Source organism: Triticum urartu, chromosome 4A, assembly GCF_056163025.1.
Source record: "Triticum urartu cultivar PI428250 chromosome 4A, HENAU_Tu73, whole genome shotgun sequence".
Lineage (NCBI taxonomy): Eukaryota > Viridiplantae > Streptophyta > Magnoliopsida > Poales > Poaceae > Triticum > Triticum urartu.
Genome location: NC_141876.1, coordinates 606,560,189 through 606,575,856, shown reverse-complemented (window position 1 = coordinate 606,575,856; position 15,668 = coordinate 606,560,189). Strand labels below are relative to the sequence as shown.

Here is a 15,668-nt window from a genome sequence, read left to right as displayed (position 1 = left end):
ACAGGACAGGGTCGCGCGGTGGAGTTGGCCTCATGTGTGCCGTCTGTTCCTATATCAGTGAGTACCTGACGGGCACGCATCCTTTTCACAAGTTTGAGCACTGCCTCGTCGAGAGGGGAGAACCGCGTGGGTATCGGCCATCTGTGGGAAGTTGCCTCCCTCCACTGCTCCCTAGCTGCCCGTTGCTCTTTCCACTGCAACCCCCCTACCATGCATCATTCATCCACCTCAAATACCCACAGGAGTTTAACCCCTGTACATTTCAAATTACAGAAACACATCTAGTCAAAATTATCATACAGTGCAAAAGTCAGTGAAACAAATAAATAACCTTATCTCATACCTCGTATGTACAACTCAGAAATCTTAGGCCTTCATTGCAAACCCTAATAACTGGCGTTTTGCATGCACATTAAGCCGCATCAAATCCTTCATTGGAAACTCTAATTCCGCATGCCCCCTAAAATTTCAAAGTAAAATCAAAAACAAGAAATACAGCAAAGAAATCGAGGAAAGAACATATCTTCATCGCTTTTTTGGAGCCAAAACTAAGCTCTGATGTGACTCTCCACTCGCCATCCATGTCGCATCCGGTGCCAGAGCCGCCGCCGCCGCCTTGGTTGACAGAGCCGCCGTTGGTTTGATAGAAGCCGCCGTTGACAGAGCCGCCGGCTTGGTTGAAGCCGTTGTTCCCAACGCCTCTCCATGGCGCACGACCGCGTCGTCTCTCCATGGTGCACGACAGCCGGCCGGCCGCGTCGCCTTCGCAGCTAGGGATTTGAAGAAGGGGATTGGGATACAGAGAGAATGGTCATGGGTTAAATCTCGATAAACTGAGGGGGGTAACTGTAAAGATACAAATGCATACACGGCCGACCCCATTGCGTGCGTGGCAGCCCATCTGTCCACTTTGCATGCGTTTTGTAGCTAAACGGATCCACATCAGAGTTAATGTATGACTTTTATGGATTTTTTTGTTTGTGTATGGATTCGTTACCACCGCGGAAGTTTATGTACCCCAGGTGTAATTAACTCAATAAAGAATATGGACAAGAAAAAGAGAGGATGGACAGCTTACCCCTTGTGGCCGTAGTCGTGTTGGTATGCAGCACAGCACACCACTGCAGCGAACAGAGAAGGATCAGAGGAGGTGGGCCGCGCTTTAGGAACGGTAGATGAAAGTGGATCCTCTAACATGAAGAAGGGAAGTTACCTAAGCTACAATCCTTAACTTCCCTCCTTCACTTCCATATGATTAAGGCTAAAGTAATTTAAATTAATTTACAAATTACAAATCTACTTTATACATTTACAAAAATTACATACAAACAAAATTGTGGTGCAATAAAATTAATTTCAAATTTATTTATATCAACAGTAACTGTGTACAATACCTACTTAGATAGGTAATACATTGTTCGTTATAGTACCCTTGACTTTCCTTTTTTCTTTTACACTAGTTTGCATTATAGTTTAGGTGACTTTATTCCTTCAGGATCCACTTCGGCGGTGGAAATGGATAGGGGGGCGCCGAATGGTGGTTTATGTAGGGGAGCACTTTGTGCAGACTGGAGTCGGCCGGTCGGGAGGTCAACCATGCAGGACTGCCCACCATGCACACAAGTTTGCAGAAAAGCCATCCAGGACTTTGATATGTACGCACAAGTCCAGGACCTCGACCTGTGACCCTTGGATCTCATATCGAACGGCTTGTGGGAGCTTGTATTTGCAATTATTCGATCACTGTAAGGGCGCAAACCAGTTCATTCCATTAAACCAAGCAACCATCACCTGCACAAACTCGGGCGCCCTTCCGCGTGCATTCCAATCGAGAGCTTAACATCTACAGCTACGTTGGGCAAATCCGGTCTTTCAAAAGCCGGCGGACAGGCCCGTCGTGTCCGCGGACACTAACCGATCACACTTCAAATAATGCAATTCATATTCGGACATCTCAATTACCATATCTTAAATTCATACAAACTCATATAACTATATCGATGCACACATATCGTCTGGCTACTACATAACTACTAACAAGACATGCCATCAGACTACCAAAATTTTGACATGTTTGGCTATGGTGCAGATCGTCCATGCCCGCCCTTGCCCTTCCCAGTGCCCTTGGCGTCCTTCTCGCGGAAGTACCAGTCGAAGACGTGGTAGGGATCAAGCTGGATCTGCTCGTCGCCGGACCTGTCCTCCATCAATGGTGGTCTGGCCATGGCACGGAACACCCGATTCTGCTCTCGGGCGAGGGCGCGCGTGCTCCTCCGCTGACGTTTCTTCACAATGCGGACGTAGGTGGTTTTGTCCTCTATGACCGCCTCCGCCGCTGTCATTTCCTCCGTGATACGATCCTTAGCGGCCCTTATCCTCTCCTTCCCACAGCGGGCCGCCGTTCCTGATGGGACTCATAGTATGCCCGACCGGTCACATCGGGTCGTCCGTTCCTGATGGGACTCATAGTCTGCCCGCCGGTGATGGGGAAGGAGAGATTTTCCGACTGCTAGGACCACGATGATCCAACCCCAGAGGACCCGAGCGCCCGTTGAGCCGATGCTATGGAGTCGCGCCGGACAGATCCATTCGTTGGCTGGGCACCGTCCTCCCGGAAGCGGTGGAGTGCAATGTGGACCACCATTGCCTCCTCCAACCCAAATGGGATGACACCCTAGTCAACGGATCCGGACTGGTCGGAGTCAGATCCGCTGCTCGCCATGCCGGAGACGACCAAAAATCGCCGAAGGTAAGCTCGGGTGGCTGAGGAAGTGGAGGGAGAGGAGTGTGAAGTGGTTAGGATTTGGTCCGGCGAGCAGATGGGGACGAATATATGTGAGGTCGAGTGGGCCGGGTCCGACGTGGCAGGCATGCCCGGGCGCCCCATATCCATGGATCCGCCTCATATTTGGGCTGGATAAGGGAGGTGCCGGTCAGCACGGACATTTGAGACGCCCGTTTGGGTCAGATTTTCGTGACTGGCCAATAACCGGGCGGGCTGCCCAAGCGTTTGAGAAGTGTTTGGATACCCAGTTGTAGATGCTTTTTAGCCGCCTGAAAGGAAACTTCTACATCAACAAATCGCCCAACCGCCTGCCAGTGTTTCAGAACCGCCCATCTCAACATCAACGGCCCAAACGTATGCCCTCTCTTTCGCGAAGTGAATATGCATGTCCGCCTTCCCCATCAAAATCGGCAATTGCGTACGGCCGGGGAGACGCGCGATGCAGTGCGTGCAGCCATCTAATTCGACACGCTTTTCTGACATATTAGGGGATTTTTATCCATAAATTATATTTCTTGCGGCCAAAGAAGGGCAACAACCACCTTAATTATGAGGTGCTTACTATCCATTAGGGCGCGCCGCCCCCCCGGCGCGCCCTGGTGCCTAGTAGGCCCCTTGAGCACCGTCTTGTATTGATTCTTCTTCCAAAAATTCACATATATTCCAAAAAATCTTCGTAAAGTTTTATCGCGTTTGGACTTCGTTTGATATGGATATTCTGCGGAACAAAAAACATGCAACAAACAGGAACTGGCAGTGAGCACTGGATCAATGTGTTAGTCTAATAAATCATATAAACTATTGCCAAAAGTATGTCAAAGTTATATAATATCAGCATAGAACAATAAAAAATTATAAATACCACGGAGACATATCAAGGGCAGAAATATAATTGACTGCAAGTGAGTTTATAAGGTAAAAAAAAATCTGATAGCACCATTGAGACGTACAAGACATGTTTGGTTACTAAAGGATTCAAACAGAGGTATGATATTGATAATGAGGACACGTTAAGTTCGGTAGTAAATGTTGCTACTATTAGATGGATCCTTTCAGTTGCAGTATCTAGAAACTGGTGCATAAGACAGCTAGATGTGAAGAATGCATTTTTGCTTGGTGTTCTGGAAGAGGAAGTGTTTATGAGAAAACCTCCTGGGTATGAGAATTCAAATGCATCACATCATATTTGCAAACTTGATAAGGCATTGTATGGACTAAAACAAGCACCTAGAGCTTGGTACTTGATACGTCCGAATGTATCTATAATTTTTTGTTCTTCCATGCTATTATAGTATCAACCTCGTATGTTTATTATGCAATTATATATCATTTTTTTAGAACTAACCTATTAAGTTAGTGCCAAGTACCAGTTACTATTTTTGATTTTTCACAAAATCAATACCAAACGAAGTCCAAATGCCACGAAACCTTTTGATGATTTTTTTCTGGACATAAGAGACACTAGAAGGTTCGGGAGGAGACCAGAAGGTGAAGGAGTGGGCCACGAGCCACCGGGGCGCGGTCGACGCGCCGTGGTGCCTCGCCGGCCACTCGTTCCTCTCTTTGACCTAATTCCAGCTCTATAAATTCTCTAAAATCAGGAAACCAACAAAGAGCCACCCAAAATACCTTTTCCACCGCTGCAAGTTCCTGTTTTCGCGAGATGCCATCTGGAGGCCTTTTCCGGCACTCTGCCGTAGGGGGATTCGATCATGGAGGGCTTCTACATCAACCTTGTTGCACCTCCGATGATATGTGAGTAGTTTACCACAGACCTACGGATCAATAGTTAGTAGCTAGATGGCTTCTCCTCTCTGTTTGATCTTCAATACAATGTTCCCCTCGAAGTTCTTCTAGATCTATTCGATGTATTCTTTTTTGTGGTGTGTTTGTTGTGATGCGATGAATTGTGGGTTTATGATCAGATTATCCGAGAATATTATTTGAGTCTTCTCTGAACTCTTTTATCCATGATTGTTATAGCTTTGTATTTCTCTCCGATCTATCTGTTTGGTCTGGCCAACTAGATTGATTGATTTTGCAATGGGAGAGGTGATTTGTGATGGGTTCGAACTTGCGGTGCTCAATCCCAGTGACAGAAGGGGACATGGCACATATTTGTATCATTACTGTTAAGCATAAAACAATGGGGTTTATTCATATTAATTGAATTTACTTTGTCTACATCATGTCATCTTGCTTAAGGCGTTACTCCGTTTTTTATGAATTTTACTCTAGATGTATGCTAGATAGCGGTCGATGTGTGGAGCAATAGTAATAGATGCAGACAGGAGTCGGTGTACTTGTACCGGACGTGATGCATATATACATGATTATTGTGTTGGATATTGTCATGATTATTCGCTTTTCTATCAATTGTCCAATAGTAATTTGTTTACCCACCGTATGCTATGTTCAAGAGAGAAGTCTCTAGTAAAAACTATTGCCCCGTGGTCTTATCTTTATCATATATTAAAATCCAAAAATTGCTAAAATTTTATTTAGTTTATTTTATTTTGTGTTTTTGTTAATCTATCTGGCACATTCCAACAATTTTGTCTGGTTATAGAAAAGACAATTGTTTTTTGGTTATAAAATCGGCATGAGACTAATATTTGGTATGCATACATACTGCGACACCAATATTTCTTGATAGCTACATATAATTCAGTACAAAGACATCGCACTCACACACTTTTATAATAGACCTGAATCCTTTTTTGCAAAATATAAAAGAGCCCATATACGTTCAGCAATATGAAGATACCTAAAATCTTGTTTGCCGGCCTGCATCGACTTGGTTTAATTAGCAGAGATAGACCCACCAGCCCTCTGCACGTCACGATGGGAAGCGATGAAACACTCCCAACACGCGCCCTTTTGGGCTGGCCTATGTGCGGTGCGGGGCAAGGTACCCCTTTTTTCGCATTCATTTTCTTTGTTTTTGTCTTTCCTTCTTTAAATCAAGTTAGAAATTAAAAAGTTGTTCATGATTTCAAAAAAAGTTCACAAAATTATAAAAACTGGAATTAACATGTTCATAAATTTAATTTTTTTTGAAATTTCTAAGAAATGTTCATTAATTTGAAAAATGTTCGTAAATTAAAAACAATGTTCATGAATTTTAAGCAATGCTTACATATTCAAAAATGTGCATGAATTTCTAAAATTAAACATTCTTTTAATTTTGATGAAGACTTTTGAAATTTGATGAACAATTTTTGAATCGATGGACTTTTTTCAATTTGATGAACTAATTTTAAATTGATGAACATTTTTTAATATATGATGAACGCTTGATGATAAATTTTGAATTTGTGGAACACATTCTGAATTGGATTAACATTTTTTGAAATTGGTTAACATTTTTTGAATTCAATGAGTAAATTTTTAATTTGATTAAATATTTTTGTAATTGATGAACATTTTCTGAATTAGATAAATTTGCTTTTGAATTTGGATGAACAAAAAATGTTCATGATTTAAAATAATGTTCCCAACTTTGGTAAATGTTGCAATGGTAAAAAATTTAAAAGAGAAAGAACAAAATAAGAAAAACCAAAATGAAAAATAAAATAATAAATAAAAGTAAAACAATAACAGAAACAACTATTGATTAAGTGCTCTACCATTTGAGCTACAGCACCATTTCATATCCATAACACTAATCAAGGTAAGTAATAGGAGTAACATATTATATTAACTGAGCTAGCTAGTTTTGGGAGGTCTAATCCGCCGATGTGGTGGTTGGATACAGCTCCGAGTTATTTTTTCTTTATTAGCAGACGATGTAAGTGTGACTTAAGTTAATAAAGCTAGCCATGAATGCCTTTTCCTAAAAAAACAGATTATATCAACTGTATTCATCAAGAAATCATGAGTTGTTCAGATAGTGAATTGTGCTAGCTTCGTGTTTTTTTCTTGACAAGGCTGATGTTCTAAAGGAATAGCAAACTAATTAAGACGTTTGTCACATTTGGGCAACAATCTAACTAACAAATATGAACCTACGCCCAGCGGAAGACTGTACAAGCCAGCAGTAGTAGTTTTGGAAGCCTGAACTAAACTTACAATGATATATACCATTCATGAATGGCTCTAATTAAGATTTGCCATCTTGAATGCCGGACTTCTCATAGAAATGATATACATTTACGGCTCAAAATATGCACACCAGGCAATTCCTTGATGTTCGTGTCGCGAAGACAATCAATCTAAACCATTTCTCGTGTCTTGGGTGTTGCATTAATCAATACATTTACCATCTACACCACGAATCATCATCGCGCCTTCTTTTACAGGGAAGATGATTATTTGCATCCATGTCTATCAAGTCATTCATCCAACAGCTGCACAGCACATCAGGGCGTGCATTAGCAATTCAGTGTCGTTAGTCCCAAATAGCAGCAGCAATGTGGGCCCAGGCAGTGCCGGAGTCAGAAGATGGAGAGGTTGACGACAGAGTAGGTGGAGCATTAGAGGATGCGGCTAGCGGGTGGGTGCACCAAAGGCTCAGGACATGGTGGACATCCAAGATGAAGCAGTTGCTAAAGTACAATGTCACTGGCACTGAACCATAAATATGAGCTCTATTTTCGAGGATTTCAATGATATTTATCTTGTTCTATCATGTTCACAACTCCTCCGCATCCCCACTTTCCTAAAAGCTTATCATGCTCACAAGTATTTGAAAATGTTGATTAAGTACTAAAAATATTGAACAAGTATTTGAAAAAAATGTTCAATAATTATTAAAATGTTGTAAAAGTATTTGAATTTTTTTTGAAAAATCATTGGGACAATGTTGAATGTGTATACAAAAAATGTTGATCATTTGTTACAAAAAGTATTTTTGACATGTACGAAAATGTAGAGTGAAAACGAAAACAAACATAAGAGAACACAAAAGAAAAACAAAAAATGGAGAAGAAAAAAGAAAACCAAACAAAAAATGGAGAAAAAAGAAACGAAAAAGAATGAAAAAACGGAGAAGAAAAAAGAAATGAAACAAAAGAAAACAAAAAAAGAAAAAAAAATGGAGAAGACCGGCTCGGTCACCTCTAGTAGATCTTGATCCTACTACTAACCAATAACATAAGTGGGCGGAGTGGTTAGCTGCGCTCCAGGGTTCGATTCCATGCTCCGTTTATTCCCGAATTTTTGAATCTACACGCGCTAAATGGGCCGGCCCGACACTTTACATCGACGCTAGATATCCTTGTGGACTCGCTTAATGCGATAAATAGTCCCTGCAAAGAAATGCGCCCCCAAAAAAAAAATCCCCGGTGCGTCCATTTGGACCGGCCCATGTGCTGTGCAGGGCAGGGTGCCCCACTTTTATCATAATTTGTTTTTTTTGCGTCTTTGAATAAAATTCGGAATTTCAAAAATTGTTCATGATTTCAAAAATATGTTCACAAAATTATTGAAAACATAATTTTAGAAATTTTCAAAAATTCGAATTGGTTTCCCAAATTTTAAAAAATGTTCACTAATTTGAAAAATTGTTCATGAATTCAAAAGAATGTTCATGAATTTTAAAGAAAATGCTTACCTATTCAAAAAGTGTGCACGAATTTCTAAAAATGAACATTATTTGACAACAGGACATGAAGCAGTTGCAAAAGTACATTATTATTTTGCATCTTGGATGTGCACTCCCCCATATTTTTTCCTCATTTTTTTGTTCATTATTATTCCGCATCCCAGTTGTCTGATTGTCTCCTGTGACCACATGATAGCCCTACATGTCAGCTTGGCGGGTCCTGCATGTCACTTGCAGGAGGTTGATTCGTGGATTCCATATTCGTAATACACCTAAGATAAAATTAACACATGGACATGACATATACACGTGGATCTACACATGGACACGTCACGTAGGCGAAATTGGTGAGGTGTTCGATCAGTCGTTTTGAAGCATTGTGAATTAGTAGTCATGACCATTTAAATTGCTCGTAATCGGCTTGGCGGGTACCACATGTCAGGTCTGAGGCAATGTTGAGGTGGCTTGACACATGGACACGCCACATCAGCAAAACTGATGATGTGTCTGACCAATCATTTTGAAGCATTGTGAATCAGTAGTCATGACCATTTAAATCGGTCAAGATAGACTAAAATGAGAGGTGTAGATCAGTGTTGTCTATGTTATGACCATTTTAGATAAGAAGATTACGATCTTCTTGACGAAAATGGTCATGACGATTTAGAGTTTGGACCCCCTCCCCCTCCCCCCCCCCCCCAAACGGCTTACGACCATCTGCCGCACAATGGTCATAGATTTATGACCAATTCACCCACGGTCACTACGAAAAGGTCACAATTAAGCATATTTCTTGTAGTTCGGGGAACGCCTCCTCCTCTCCTCTCTCTGGCAGTTGTGCAAAAGAGGGGTTGATTGCTTTTTCTTTTTAGATCTAAGGGCGTGTATGCAAATGTTATGCCACGTCAGCTCCTTACAATTTGGTCCCACTTGTCAGAAAGTGATCAAATGAGCCAAATCACCCGATTAGTGCGATTTGCAAAATGTTTACCGAATCCGCGGTGATTTTTGCAAAAAATTAGTGACCTGGTGATTTTCCGCAGATGAAGCCCCAAATGTGGTGGTTTTTTGCAATTCACTCCCACCTTCCTAAAAGCTTATCATAGTTTCCAAAAATTGTTATCCCCTCCGTCCTCACCACATCCCCAAAAGAAAAGTTCACCAACAAAGAAAGGGAAGCAGAAAGTGTTCCGCTGCAACAGAGGGCCGAGTGCAACCCAATCCTAGTTTATCTCTTGAATGTGAAGAACTCAACTACTATGAAACAATGCCACTCCCCCATATGTCAAATCTACCAATGTTGCCCTCATCTAAAAGTACATCCAATCATCGAATGAATTAGTATGCTCTGATGCAAAGAACAGGTTTCTCACGGAACAATTCATAACGAACATCGGCGTGTACTACTACAGCAGAGTCAAATTTTGAACCGTAATCATAATCATGGGAGAAGGAAAGGCAGAGAGCATATATTCCACCGGTACAGAGTGCCATGTGCACTCCAATCCTACTGAATGTGAAGAAATAAACCATTAAACATTTGAGACTGCCATAATCGTGGGAGAAGGGAAGGCAGAGCCAGAGAGCAAACCTCATATTTACATACCAACTGTGATGTCACACCCTCTGAAGAACTCGAATTCGATGTAGAGCTGCGGGGAGGTGTGCCAGCTTGAGTACTCCTTGAGCCACTGCTGGAGCGCCTCGTCGGCGAGCACATTGAGCGTTTCGAAGGGCACAACAAGCAACCACAGAACCTGCACCACCATGTGGGAGAAGCCACACTGCGGGTAGCCGACCAGAAACGTTGAGCGCTGCTTTGGCAAGACGTCAATGCAGACCACTTGGAAATTGTGGCCGCGGTAAACAAGAAAGCAGAGTACACCTTTTGCTGTTCGTATTATGTGAGACACCTGCAGAGGAGGACACTGCAATTCAGAATATAAGGTTTGTGTAATCAATGGCCAACTGCTAATGACAACTCAGAATGTAATCACCAAATTTATCAACAGGGTGTGGGTGTCAGCATTTTAACTTTAGGAACATAGTTACTCTTGTGTATAATATAGCAGTCAGAATAAACGGACAACGACACTACAGTTACCAAAAGCATTCTTGACATCCTTGTCCCGCAGGCCACAGAGTGAGAGCATAACACGCAGTAGCTTGATGTTTTTCTTGATGAAATATCAGCAGTACAACAAAATATAAGGGGCACGCATGTCTAGTAGATAGACAGAGGCGTACAGTTCAAAAACTTGGGCAGTAGCATGTGGTGCTTAGTGACAAAAGGTGACCGCTGCAATTAGGCCTGGGGAAGAGATTCAGTGACTTGTCAGACAAGCGCAACTATTCCTGCTTCCATCTCATATCCTCAGGGACCACTATTTTTGCTTGGAGCAACCCGAACTCATTTTGCAATTTCAAGAGACAAGAGCAGCAAGATCTAGCATCACAAGAGTATGAAACATTTGTAATTATACTGTTTTCTTGTAATAAAAGCACATGATGAATCTGATAGCTAGTCAACTATTTCCATAGCATTTTTTTTTTGATAAAAAGGGATTTCCCCCCGCCCCTTTTCTATAGCATATATATTTAAACTAAGTTTAATGTAGCAAGGATATCACAAAATATTGGCCAATAACATACCTTGAGCTATACATCAGCACTTGTTATGCAGAGGCCGGGGGTCATCCTCCTTTTCTAAAAGAAAAAAAAACATCAGCACTTGTTACAGCTCCAGAGACAATAAATTAAGTTGTGCGCCAAAGATATGATATCCACTGGCTTCATTTCCTTGAGTTAGAAATGCTACAAGATTTAACTTCCAAGAATAGAAATTCCTGAATTAGCAAAACAATGAGAGCACGTTAATCCACAAAAATGCCCTATGAGTTCCCTACTCCCCCATATTCATCAACAGACTTAGCACTCAAGTCCCAACAGTTTTGGCTGAGTTCTTGGGCATGGACTACTCAAGAAACCCACATCAAGTCCCATCCCAACACACAGACTATGGGTCGAGTAGTTTATTTGACAAATAAATTGTGGAGCAACAAACTTAACTCTCTGTTGGCTTTTAACTTGATAAAACATCTCATCTTGACCCTGTTCCATCATGTTCATAATTCTTTCCGTCTCCTCTTTACTAATAGTCTACCACAGATTCTCAAACAATATTTCCAGTTTCCCTATCTAGTTTGAGCCGGCCGGTTGTGGCATCTTGTCTTGGCTAGTGGGTGTTTCTAGCCTTTTTTTGGCTCTGTGTGAGCTTTATGTGCTTTTTATTACTTTTGGAGACTTTGGAGACCATGTAACTTCTTTTTTGGTTAATAAGATGGCCGTATGCATCGTTCTGATGCAAAGGCCGGGGAATCCCCCTTTTCGAAAAAGAAAAAAAAAATACATACCGAGAGTGATGTCGCCCCGCAGAAGAACTCACCGTCAATGCAATGCTGCGGCCAGGTGGGCCAGCTGGAGTACTCATTGAACCCCTGCCGGAGCGCCTCGGCCTCACTCACGAGCACGTCGAGCGAGCACAGGAACTGCACCACCGTGTGGAAGAAGCCGCGCTGCGGGAAGCCGACCTGACACATCGAGCGAGCACACGAACTGCACCACCGTGTGGAAGAAGCCGCGCTGCGGGAAGCCGACCTGACACATCGAGCGAGCACACGAACTGCACCACCGTGTGGAAGAAGCCGCGCTGCGGGAAGCCGACCTTACACGTCGAGTGCTGCTTTGGCAAGACGTCGGTGCTGATCATCTGGAAATTGTGACTGCGCTGAGCAAAAATGCAGAGCAAATCTTTCAGAAAAAAAACAGAGCATGTCTTGCTCTGCATATTCTGTGAGACATCCGCAGAAGAAGACAATGAAGATTCAGAATATAAGTGTATGATTTAGTGACTTCCTCAGGCAAACACAACTATTCCTGCTTTGGAGCAGCCCAACACTCATATTGCAGTTTCAAGAGACAATAAAATAGCCAGCAAGATATAGCGTTACTAGAATATGAAACATTGTAACTGTACTATTTTATTGTATAAAAGCACATGATGAATCTGATAACTAGTCATTTATTTCCATAGTATATACTCCCTCTGTCCCATAATATAAGAACGTTTTTGACACTAAAACGTTCTTATATTATGGGACGGAGGGAGTATATTTTAACAAAGATTGATGAAGCAAGGATATCACAAATTATGAAAATTTTGGCTACATCATATATAAATATTGGCCAGTAACATACCTTGAGCATTAAATCAGCACTGGCTACAGCCCCATAGATAACAAATTACGGTGTGCGACAAAGAGATCGTAAGTTCGTAACCACTGGCTTCATTTCCTTGAGGTACAAGACTAACTTCCAAGAATAGCAACCCTGAATTTGTAAACAATGAAAGCATGTTAATTCCATGTAAACTGCCACGCCTGCCATTTAAGCAATAAATAAACTGTCATACAAAATTAATAGAAACAGAGCATAACACATGAGCAGCTTTACTAACGATGGCATAGGTCAAAATTCACATGCATAAGAGCATGAATTGCTCGTTCTGTTATCCTTTAGATGCACGGTGTTACCCAGCATATGAACCTGAGATCTGGATCTAATTAGTATTAGACAAATCTGAATCCGATACCAGGCTATTGTGTAGTCTTTCACCGTTCTTCGAATAATTAATAATTCCCAGCTTCGATCAAAGACCGGCACACTCATTCAATTGCAAAACTGAAACACAAAAAAGCGAAACGTATGTACTTAAAACGAAGCTGTCTGATGAGAAGTCAGCCTAATTTGTGCCCAATAATTCTACTTCCCATTCAAACATTAACAAGCATCCATACAAAAGTTGCAGTGTTTATTAAGACTGAGGGCCTGCTTGGATTGGGGAATTTATTGTGTGCTCCTCAATATTTAAGTCATTTCACAGAAAACCTGCTCAATTCAAGCAGAGTCGGGCATATGAAATTCATCTTGACGACCCCCTCCTCATATGCGAGTGAGAAGAGTGCATACATGTAACAACACATGGACACATGAAAAAAAAATATTTACTTGTGTGCAGGTCGAGGACAACACCGTGACATACAGACTCACATTCCCTAACACAACGTACTTGGAAAGTATCTAGAAACAGACTATCTAGTGCATGCATATGTACCCAGAACAATAAGAAAGCAGATAACCACTGACAGCACCGACAAATTTTGACAGAATACAAATGAACCGCCGATCAACCAGACCAATCGACTTACCCTGCAGCACGTAGATCAGAGCTTAAAGGGGACGAATCCACCGACGGAGATGACGACGAGGAGCAGCAGGTAAGCGCAGGGGACGAGAACCCTGGCAAAATGATGGATCCGGCGCCCGTGGCTGCAGCGGGGCAGGCAGAAGGCGATCCCCAGCTCCACCGGCACGGCGACGAAGAGGACGAAGGCAAGGACGGTATAGTATGCGGCCTTGTAGTGGGCGAAGACAGGTCCGGCGGCCGGCTGGTGGAGCACGGTGGTGAGGGCCAGCACAAGGGTGAGGGAGCCCAGCCCCCACAGCGCGCGCCCCAGCTGCTCTACCGCCGGCGGCGAGGCGAACGGCACCACCCACTGCAGCATGTGGGTTATGCTCTCTAGGTCGGTCATGTCGGCGGCGGCGGAGGCGGCGACGCCGCTGCCTTGGGATAAGACCGAGATTGAAGTTGAAGTTGAACTCATGGAGGATGGAATCGATCTACAGTTTTGTTTGTGGGATACTGAGCTGTGGTGTGGGGGCTTTGTTTTGTAAGACCGAAACCCGCAAAAATGTTCCGCGTTGGCGATTTGAGGAAGCTGCGGCGAAGTTGCGGTGAGAGCCCGTCCCGACGCATTTGACCGTCCTGATGGCATCTGCCTCCACGTGTCCGATCTCAGCGCCCGACGGCCTCCGCCCAGGCTCGACGACTCTTTTTTCTGTTTTCATAAAAAAAAAAAAAATCGGCCATCTACCAGACGACAACGCGGCGCTAAAACAGGCGCGCCTGATTTTTCATCCTTGGCAGTGAGGAGCTAGAATCATGGGCTCATCCTTGGCGCTGAAACATGACATCTTAAGCTTCTGTCTCTAAAGCTGGCCAGAACCTCTAACTAAGAAAGTGCTGCATGACTGTATCACCATATGAGTTCGTGACCGAAACTGCTCTGCATACGATGATTTTCTCGTCCGACTAGTACGACCAGAGACCAAATCATCTCTAAATGCTATGACCCACAAACTAAATTATCTGCGATTGTCTCTAATAATCATACAATGTTGGACAGGCACTCTGTTCGTACGTATAGCAAGGTTCGTTCGTGACAGACTTACCACTCGCAAGTCTCATCAGTTTTGGCTGAGTTCTTGGGCATGGACTACTCAAGAAAACCAACATCAAGTCCCAACTCCCAACACATAGACTATGTGCTGAGTAGTTTATTTCACAAGTAAATTGTGAAGCAATGGGCTTAACTCTCTGTTGGCTTATAACTTGATAAGCCATTTCATGCTTTTAGGTTCCTTTCCATCTCGACCTGTCCCATCATGTTGAGAATTCTTTCCATCTCGACCTTACTGACGATAGTCGATCGTAGTTTCTCAAACAATGTTTCCATTTTTTCTTTTCAAAAAAGAAGTGAAAGAACATAGCCTTCAACGACAAAGGAAAGCAGAATGCAACAGGGTGCCTGACTCTGACTGCACTCCACTCCTAGTTTATCACTTGACTTTCAAGATCTGAACTAATTTACCAGTTGCAGTTATGACACATCCAAACTGACACATACCCTTTAAGCCGCAAGCAACACTGATGTGTCCTTCCTTAAACCTGATAAAATCTTATGCCTGAAACAGCTACGTGTTTCCATTTGCCAAATCTACCATTATTGTCCTCAGAAATTCAGAACATGCCAGAGTAATAATTATATTCCGATGCCCAGATACTAGACAAAACAGATTTCTCATAGAACAGTTCATACTCCACGTGTACAGTGTACTGTAACAGAGAGTCAAAATTTTGAACCATACTCCTGGGAGAAGGAAACCAAAGTGCATACATACCGACAGTGATGTCACATCCGCTGAAGAACTCGCCATCAATGTAGTGCTGCCGGAGGGTGGGCCGGCCGGAGCGCCTCACTGGAGAGCATGTTGAGTGAGCGCAGGATCTGCAACACCGTGTGGAAGAAGCTGCGCGACCGACTGCTGCTTCGGCAAGACGTTGGTGCTGACCACGTGGAGCAAAAATGCAGAGCACACCTTTCCAAAAAAAAGAACAGAACACGTCTTGCTCTGCATATTTTGGGAGACGTCTGCAGA

The 15,668-nt window shown here is 42.9% G+C and overlaps 1 protein-coding gene across 20 annotated transcripts; it reads right to left on the bottom strand.

Annotated features, from left to right (window-relative positions):
- Nucleotides 1-314: 314 nt before the first annotated feature.
- LOC125553188 (monothiol glutaredoxin-S7, chloroplastic-like) lies at nt 315-14,166 on the bottom strand. 20 transcript variants are annotated; one of them, XM_087519214.1, is made up of 7 exons: nt 13,598-13,614; nt 12,588-12,719; nt 11,776-12,117; nt 10,983-11,036; nt 10,435-10,776; nt 9,937-10,243; nt 315-3,503 (listed from the first exon to the last, which is right to left on the bottom strand). In XM_087519214.1, the coding sequence occupies exons 5-7, from the start codon at nt 10,450-10,452 to the stop codon at nt 3,292-3,294; spliced, it is 537 nt and encodes a 178-aa protein (XP_087375340.1). In that variant the 5' UTR covers nt 10,453-10,776; nt 10,983-11,036; nt 11,776-12,117; nt 12,588-12,719; nt 13,598-13,614; the 3' UTR covers nt 315-3,291. The 20 variants fall into 20 exon arrangements, 3 of the variants coding, with proteins under 3 accessions (XP_087375340.1, XP_087375342.1, XP_087375341.1); XM_087519216.1 differs by lacking the exon at nt 315-3,503 and adding an exon at nt 3,511-7,134; XM_087519215.1 differs by lacking the exon at nt 315-3,503 and adding an exon at nt 9,591-9,837.
- Between the last annotated feature and the right edge of the window lie 1,502 nt (nt 14,167-15,668).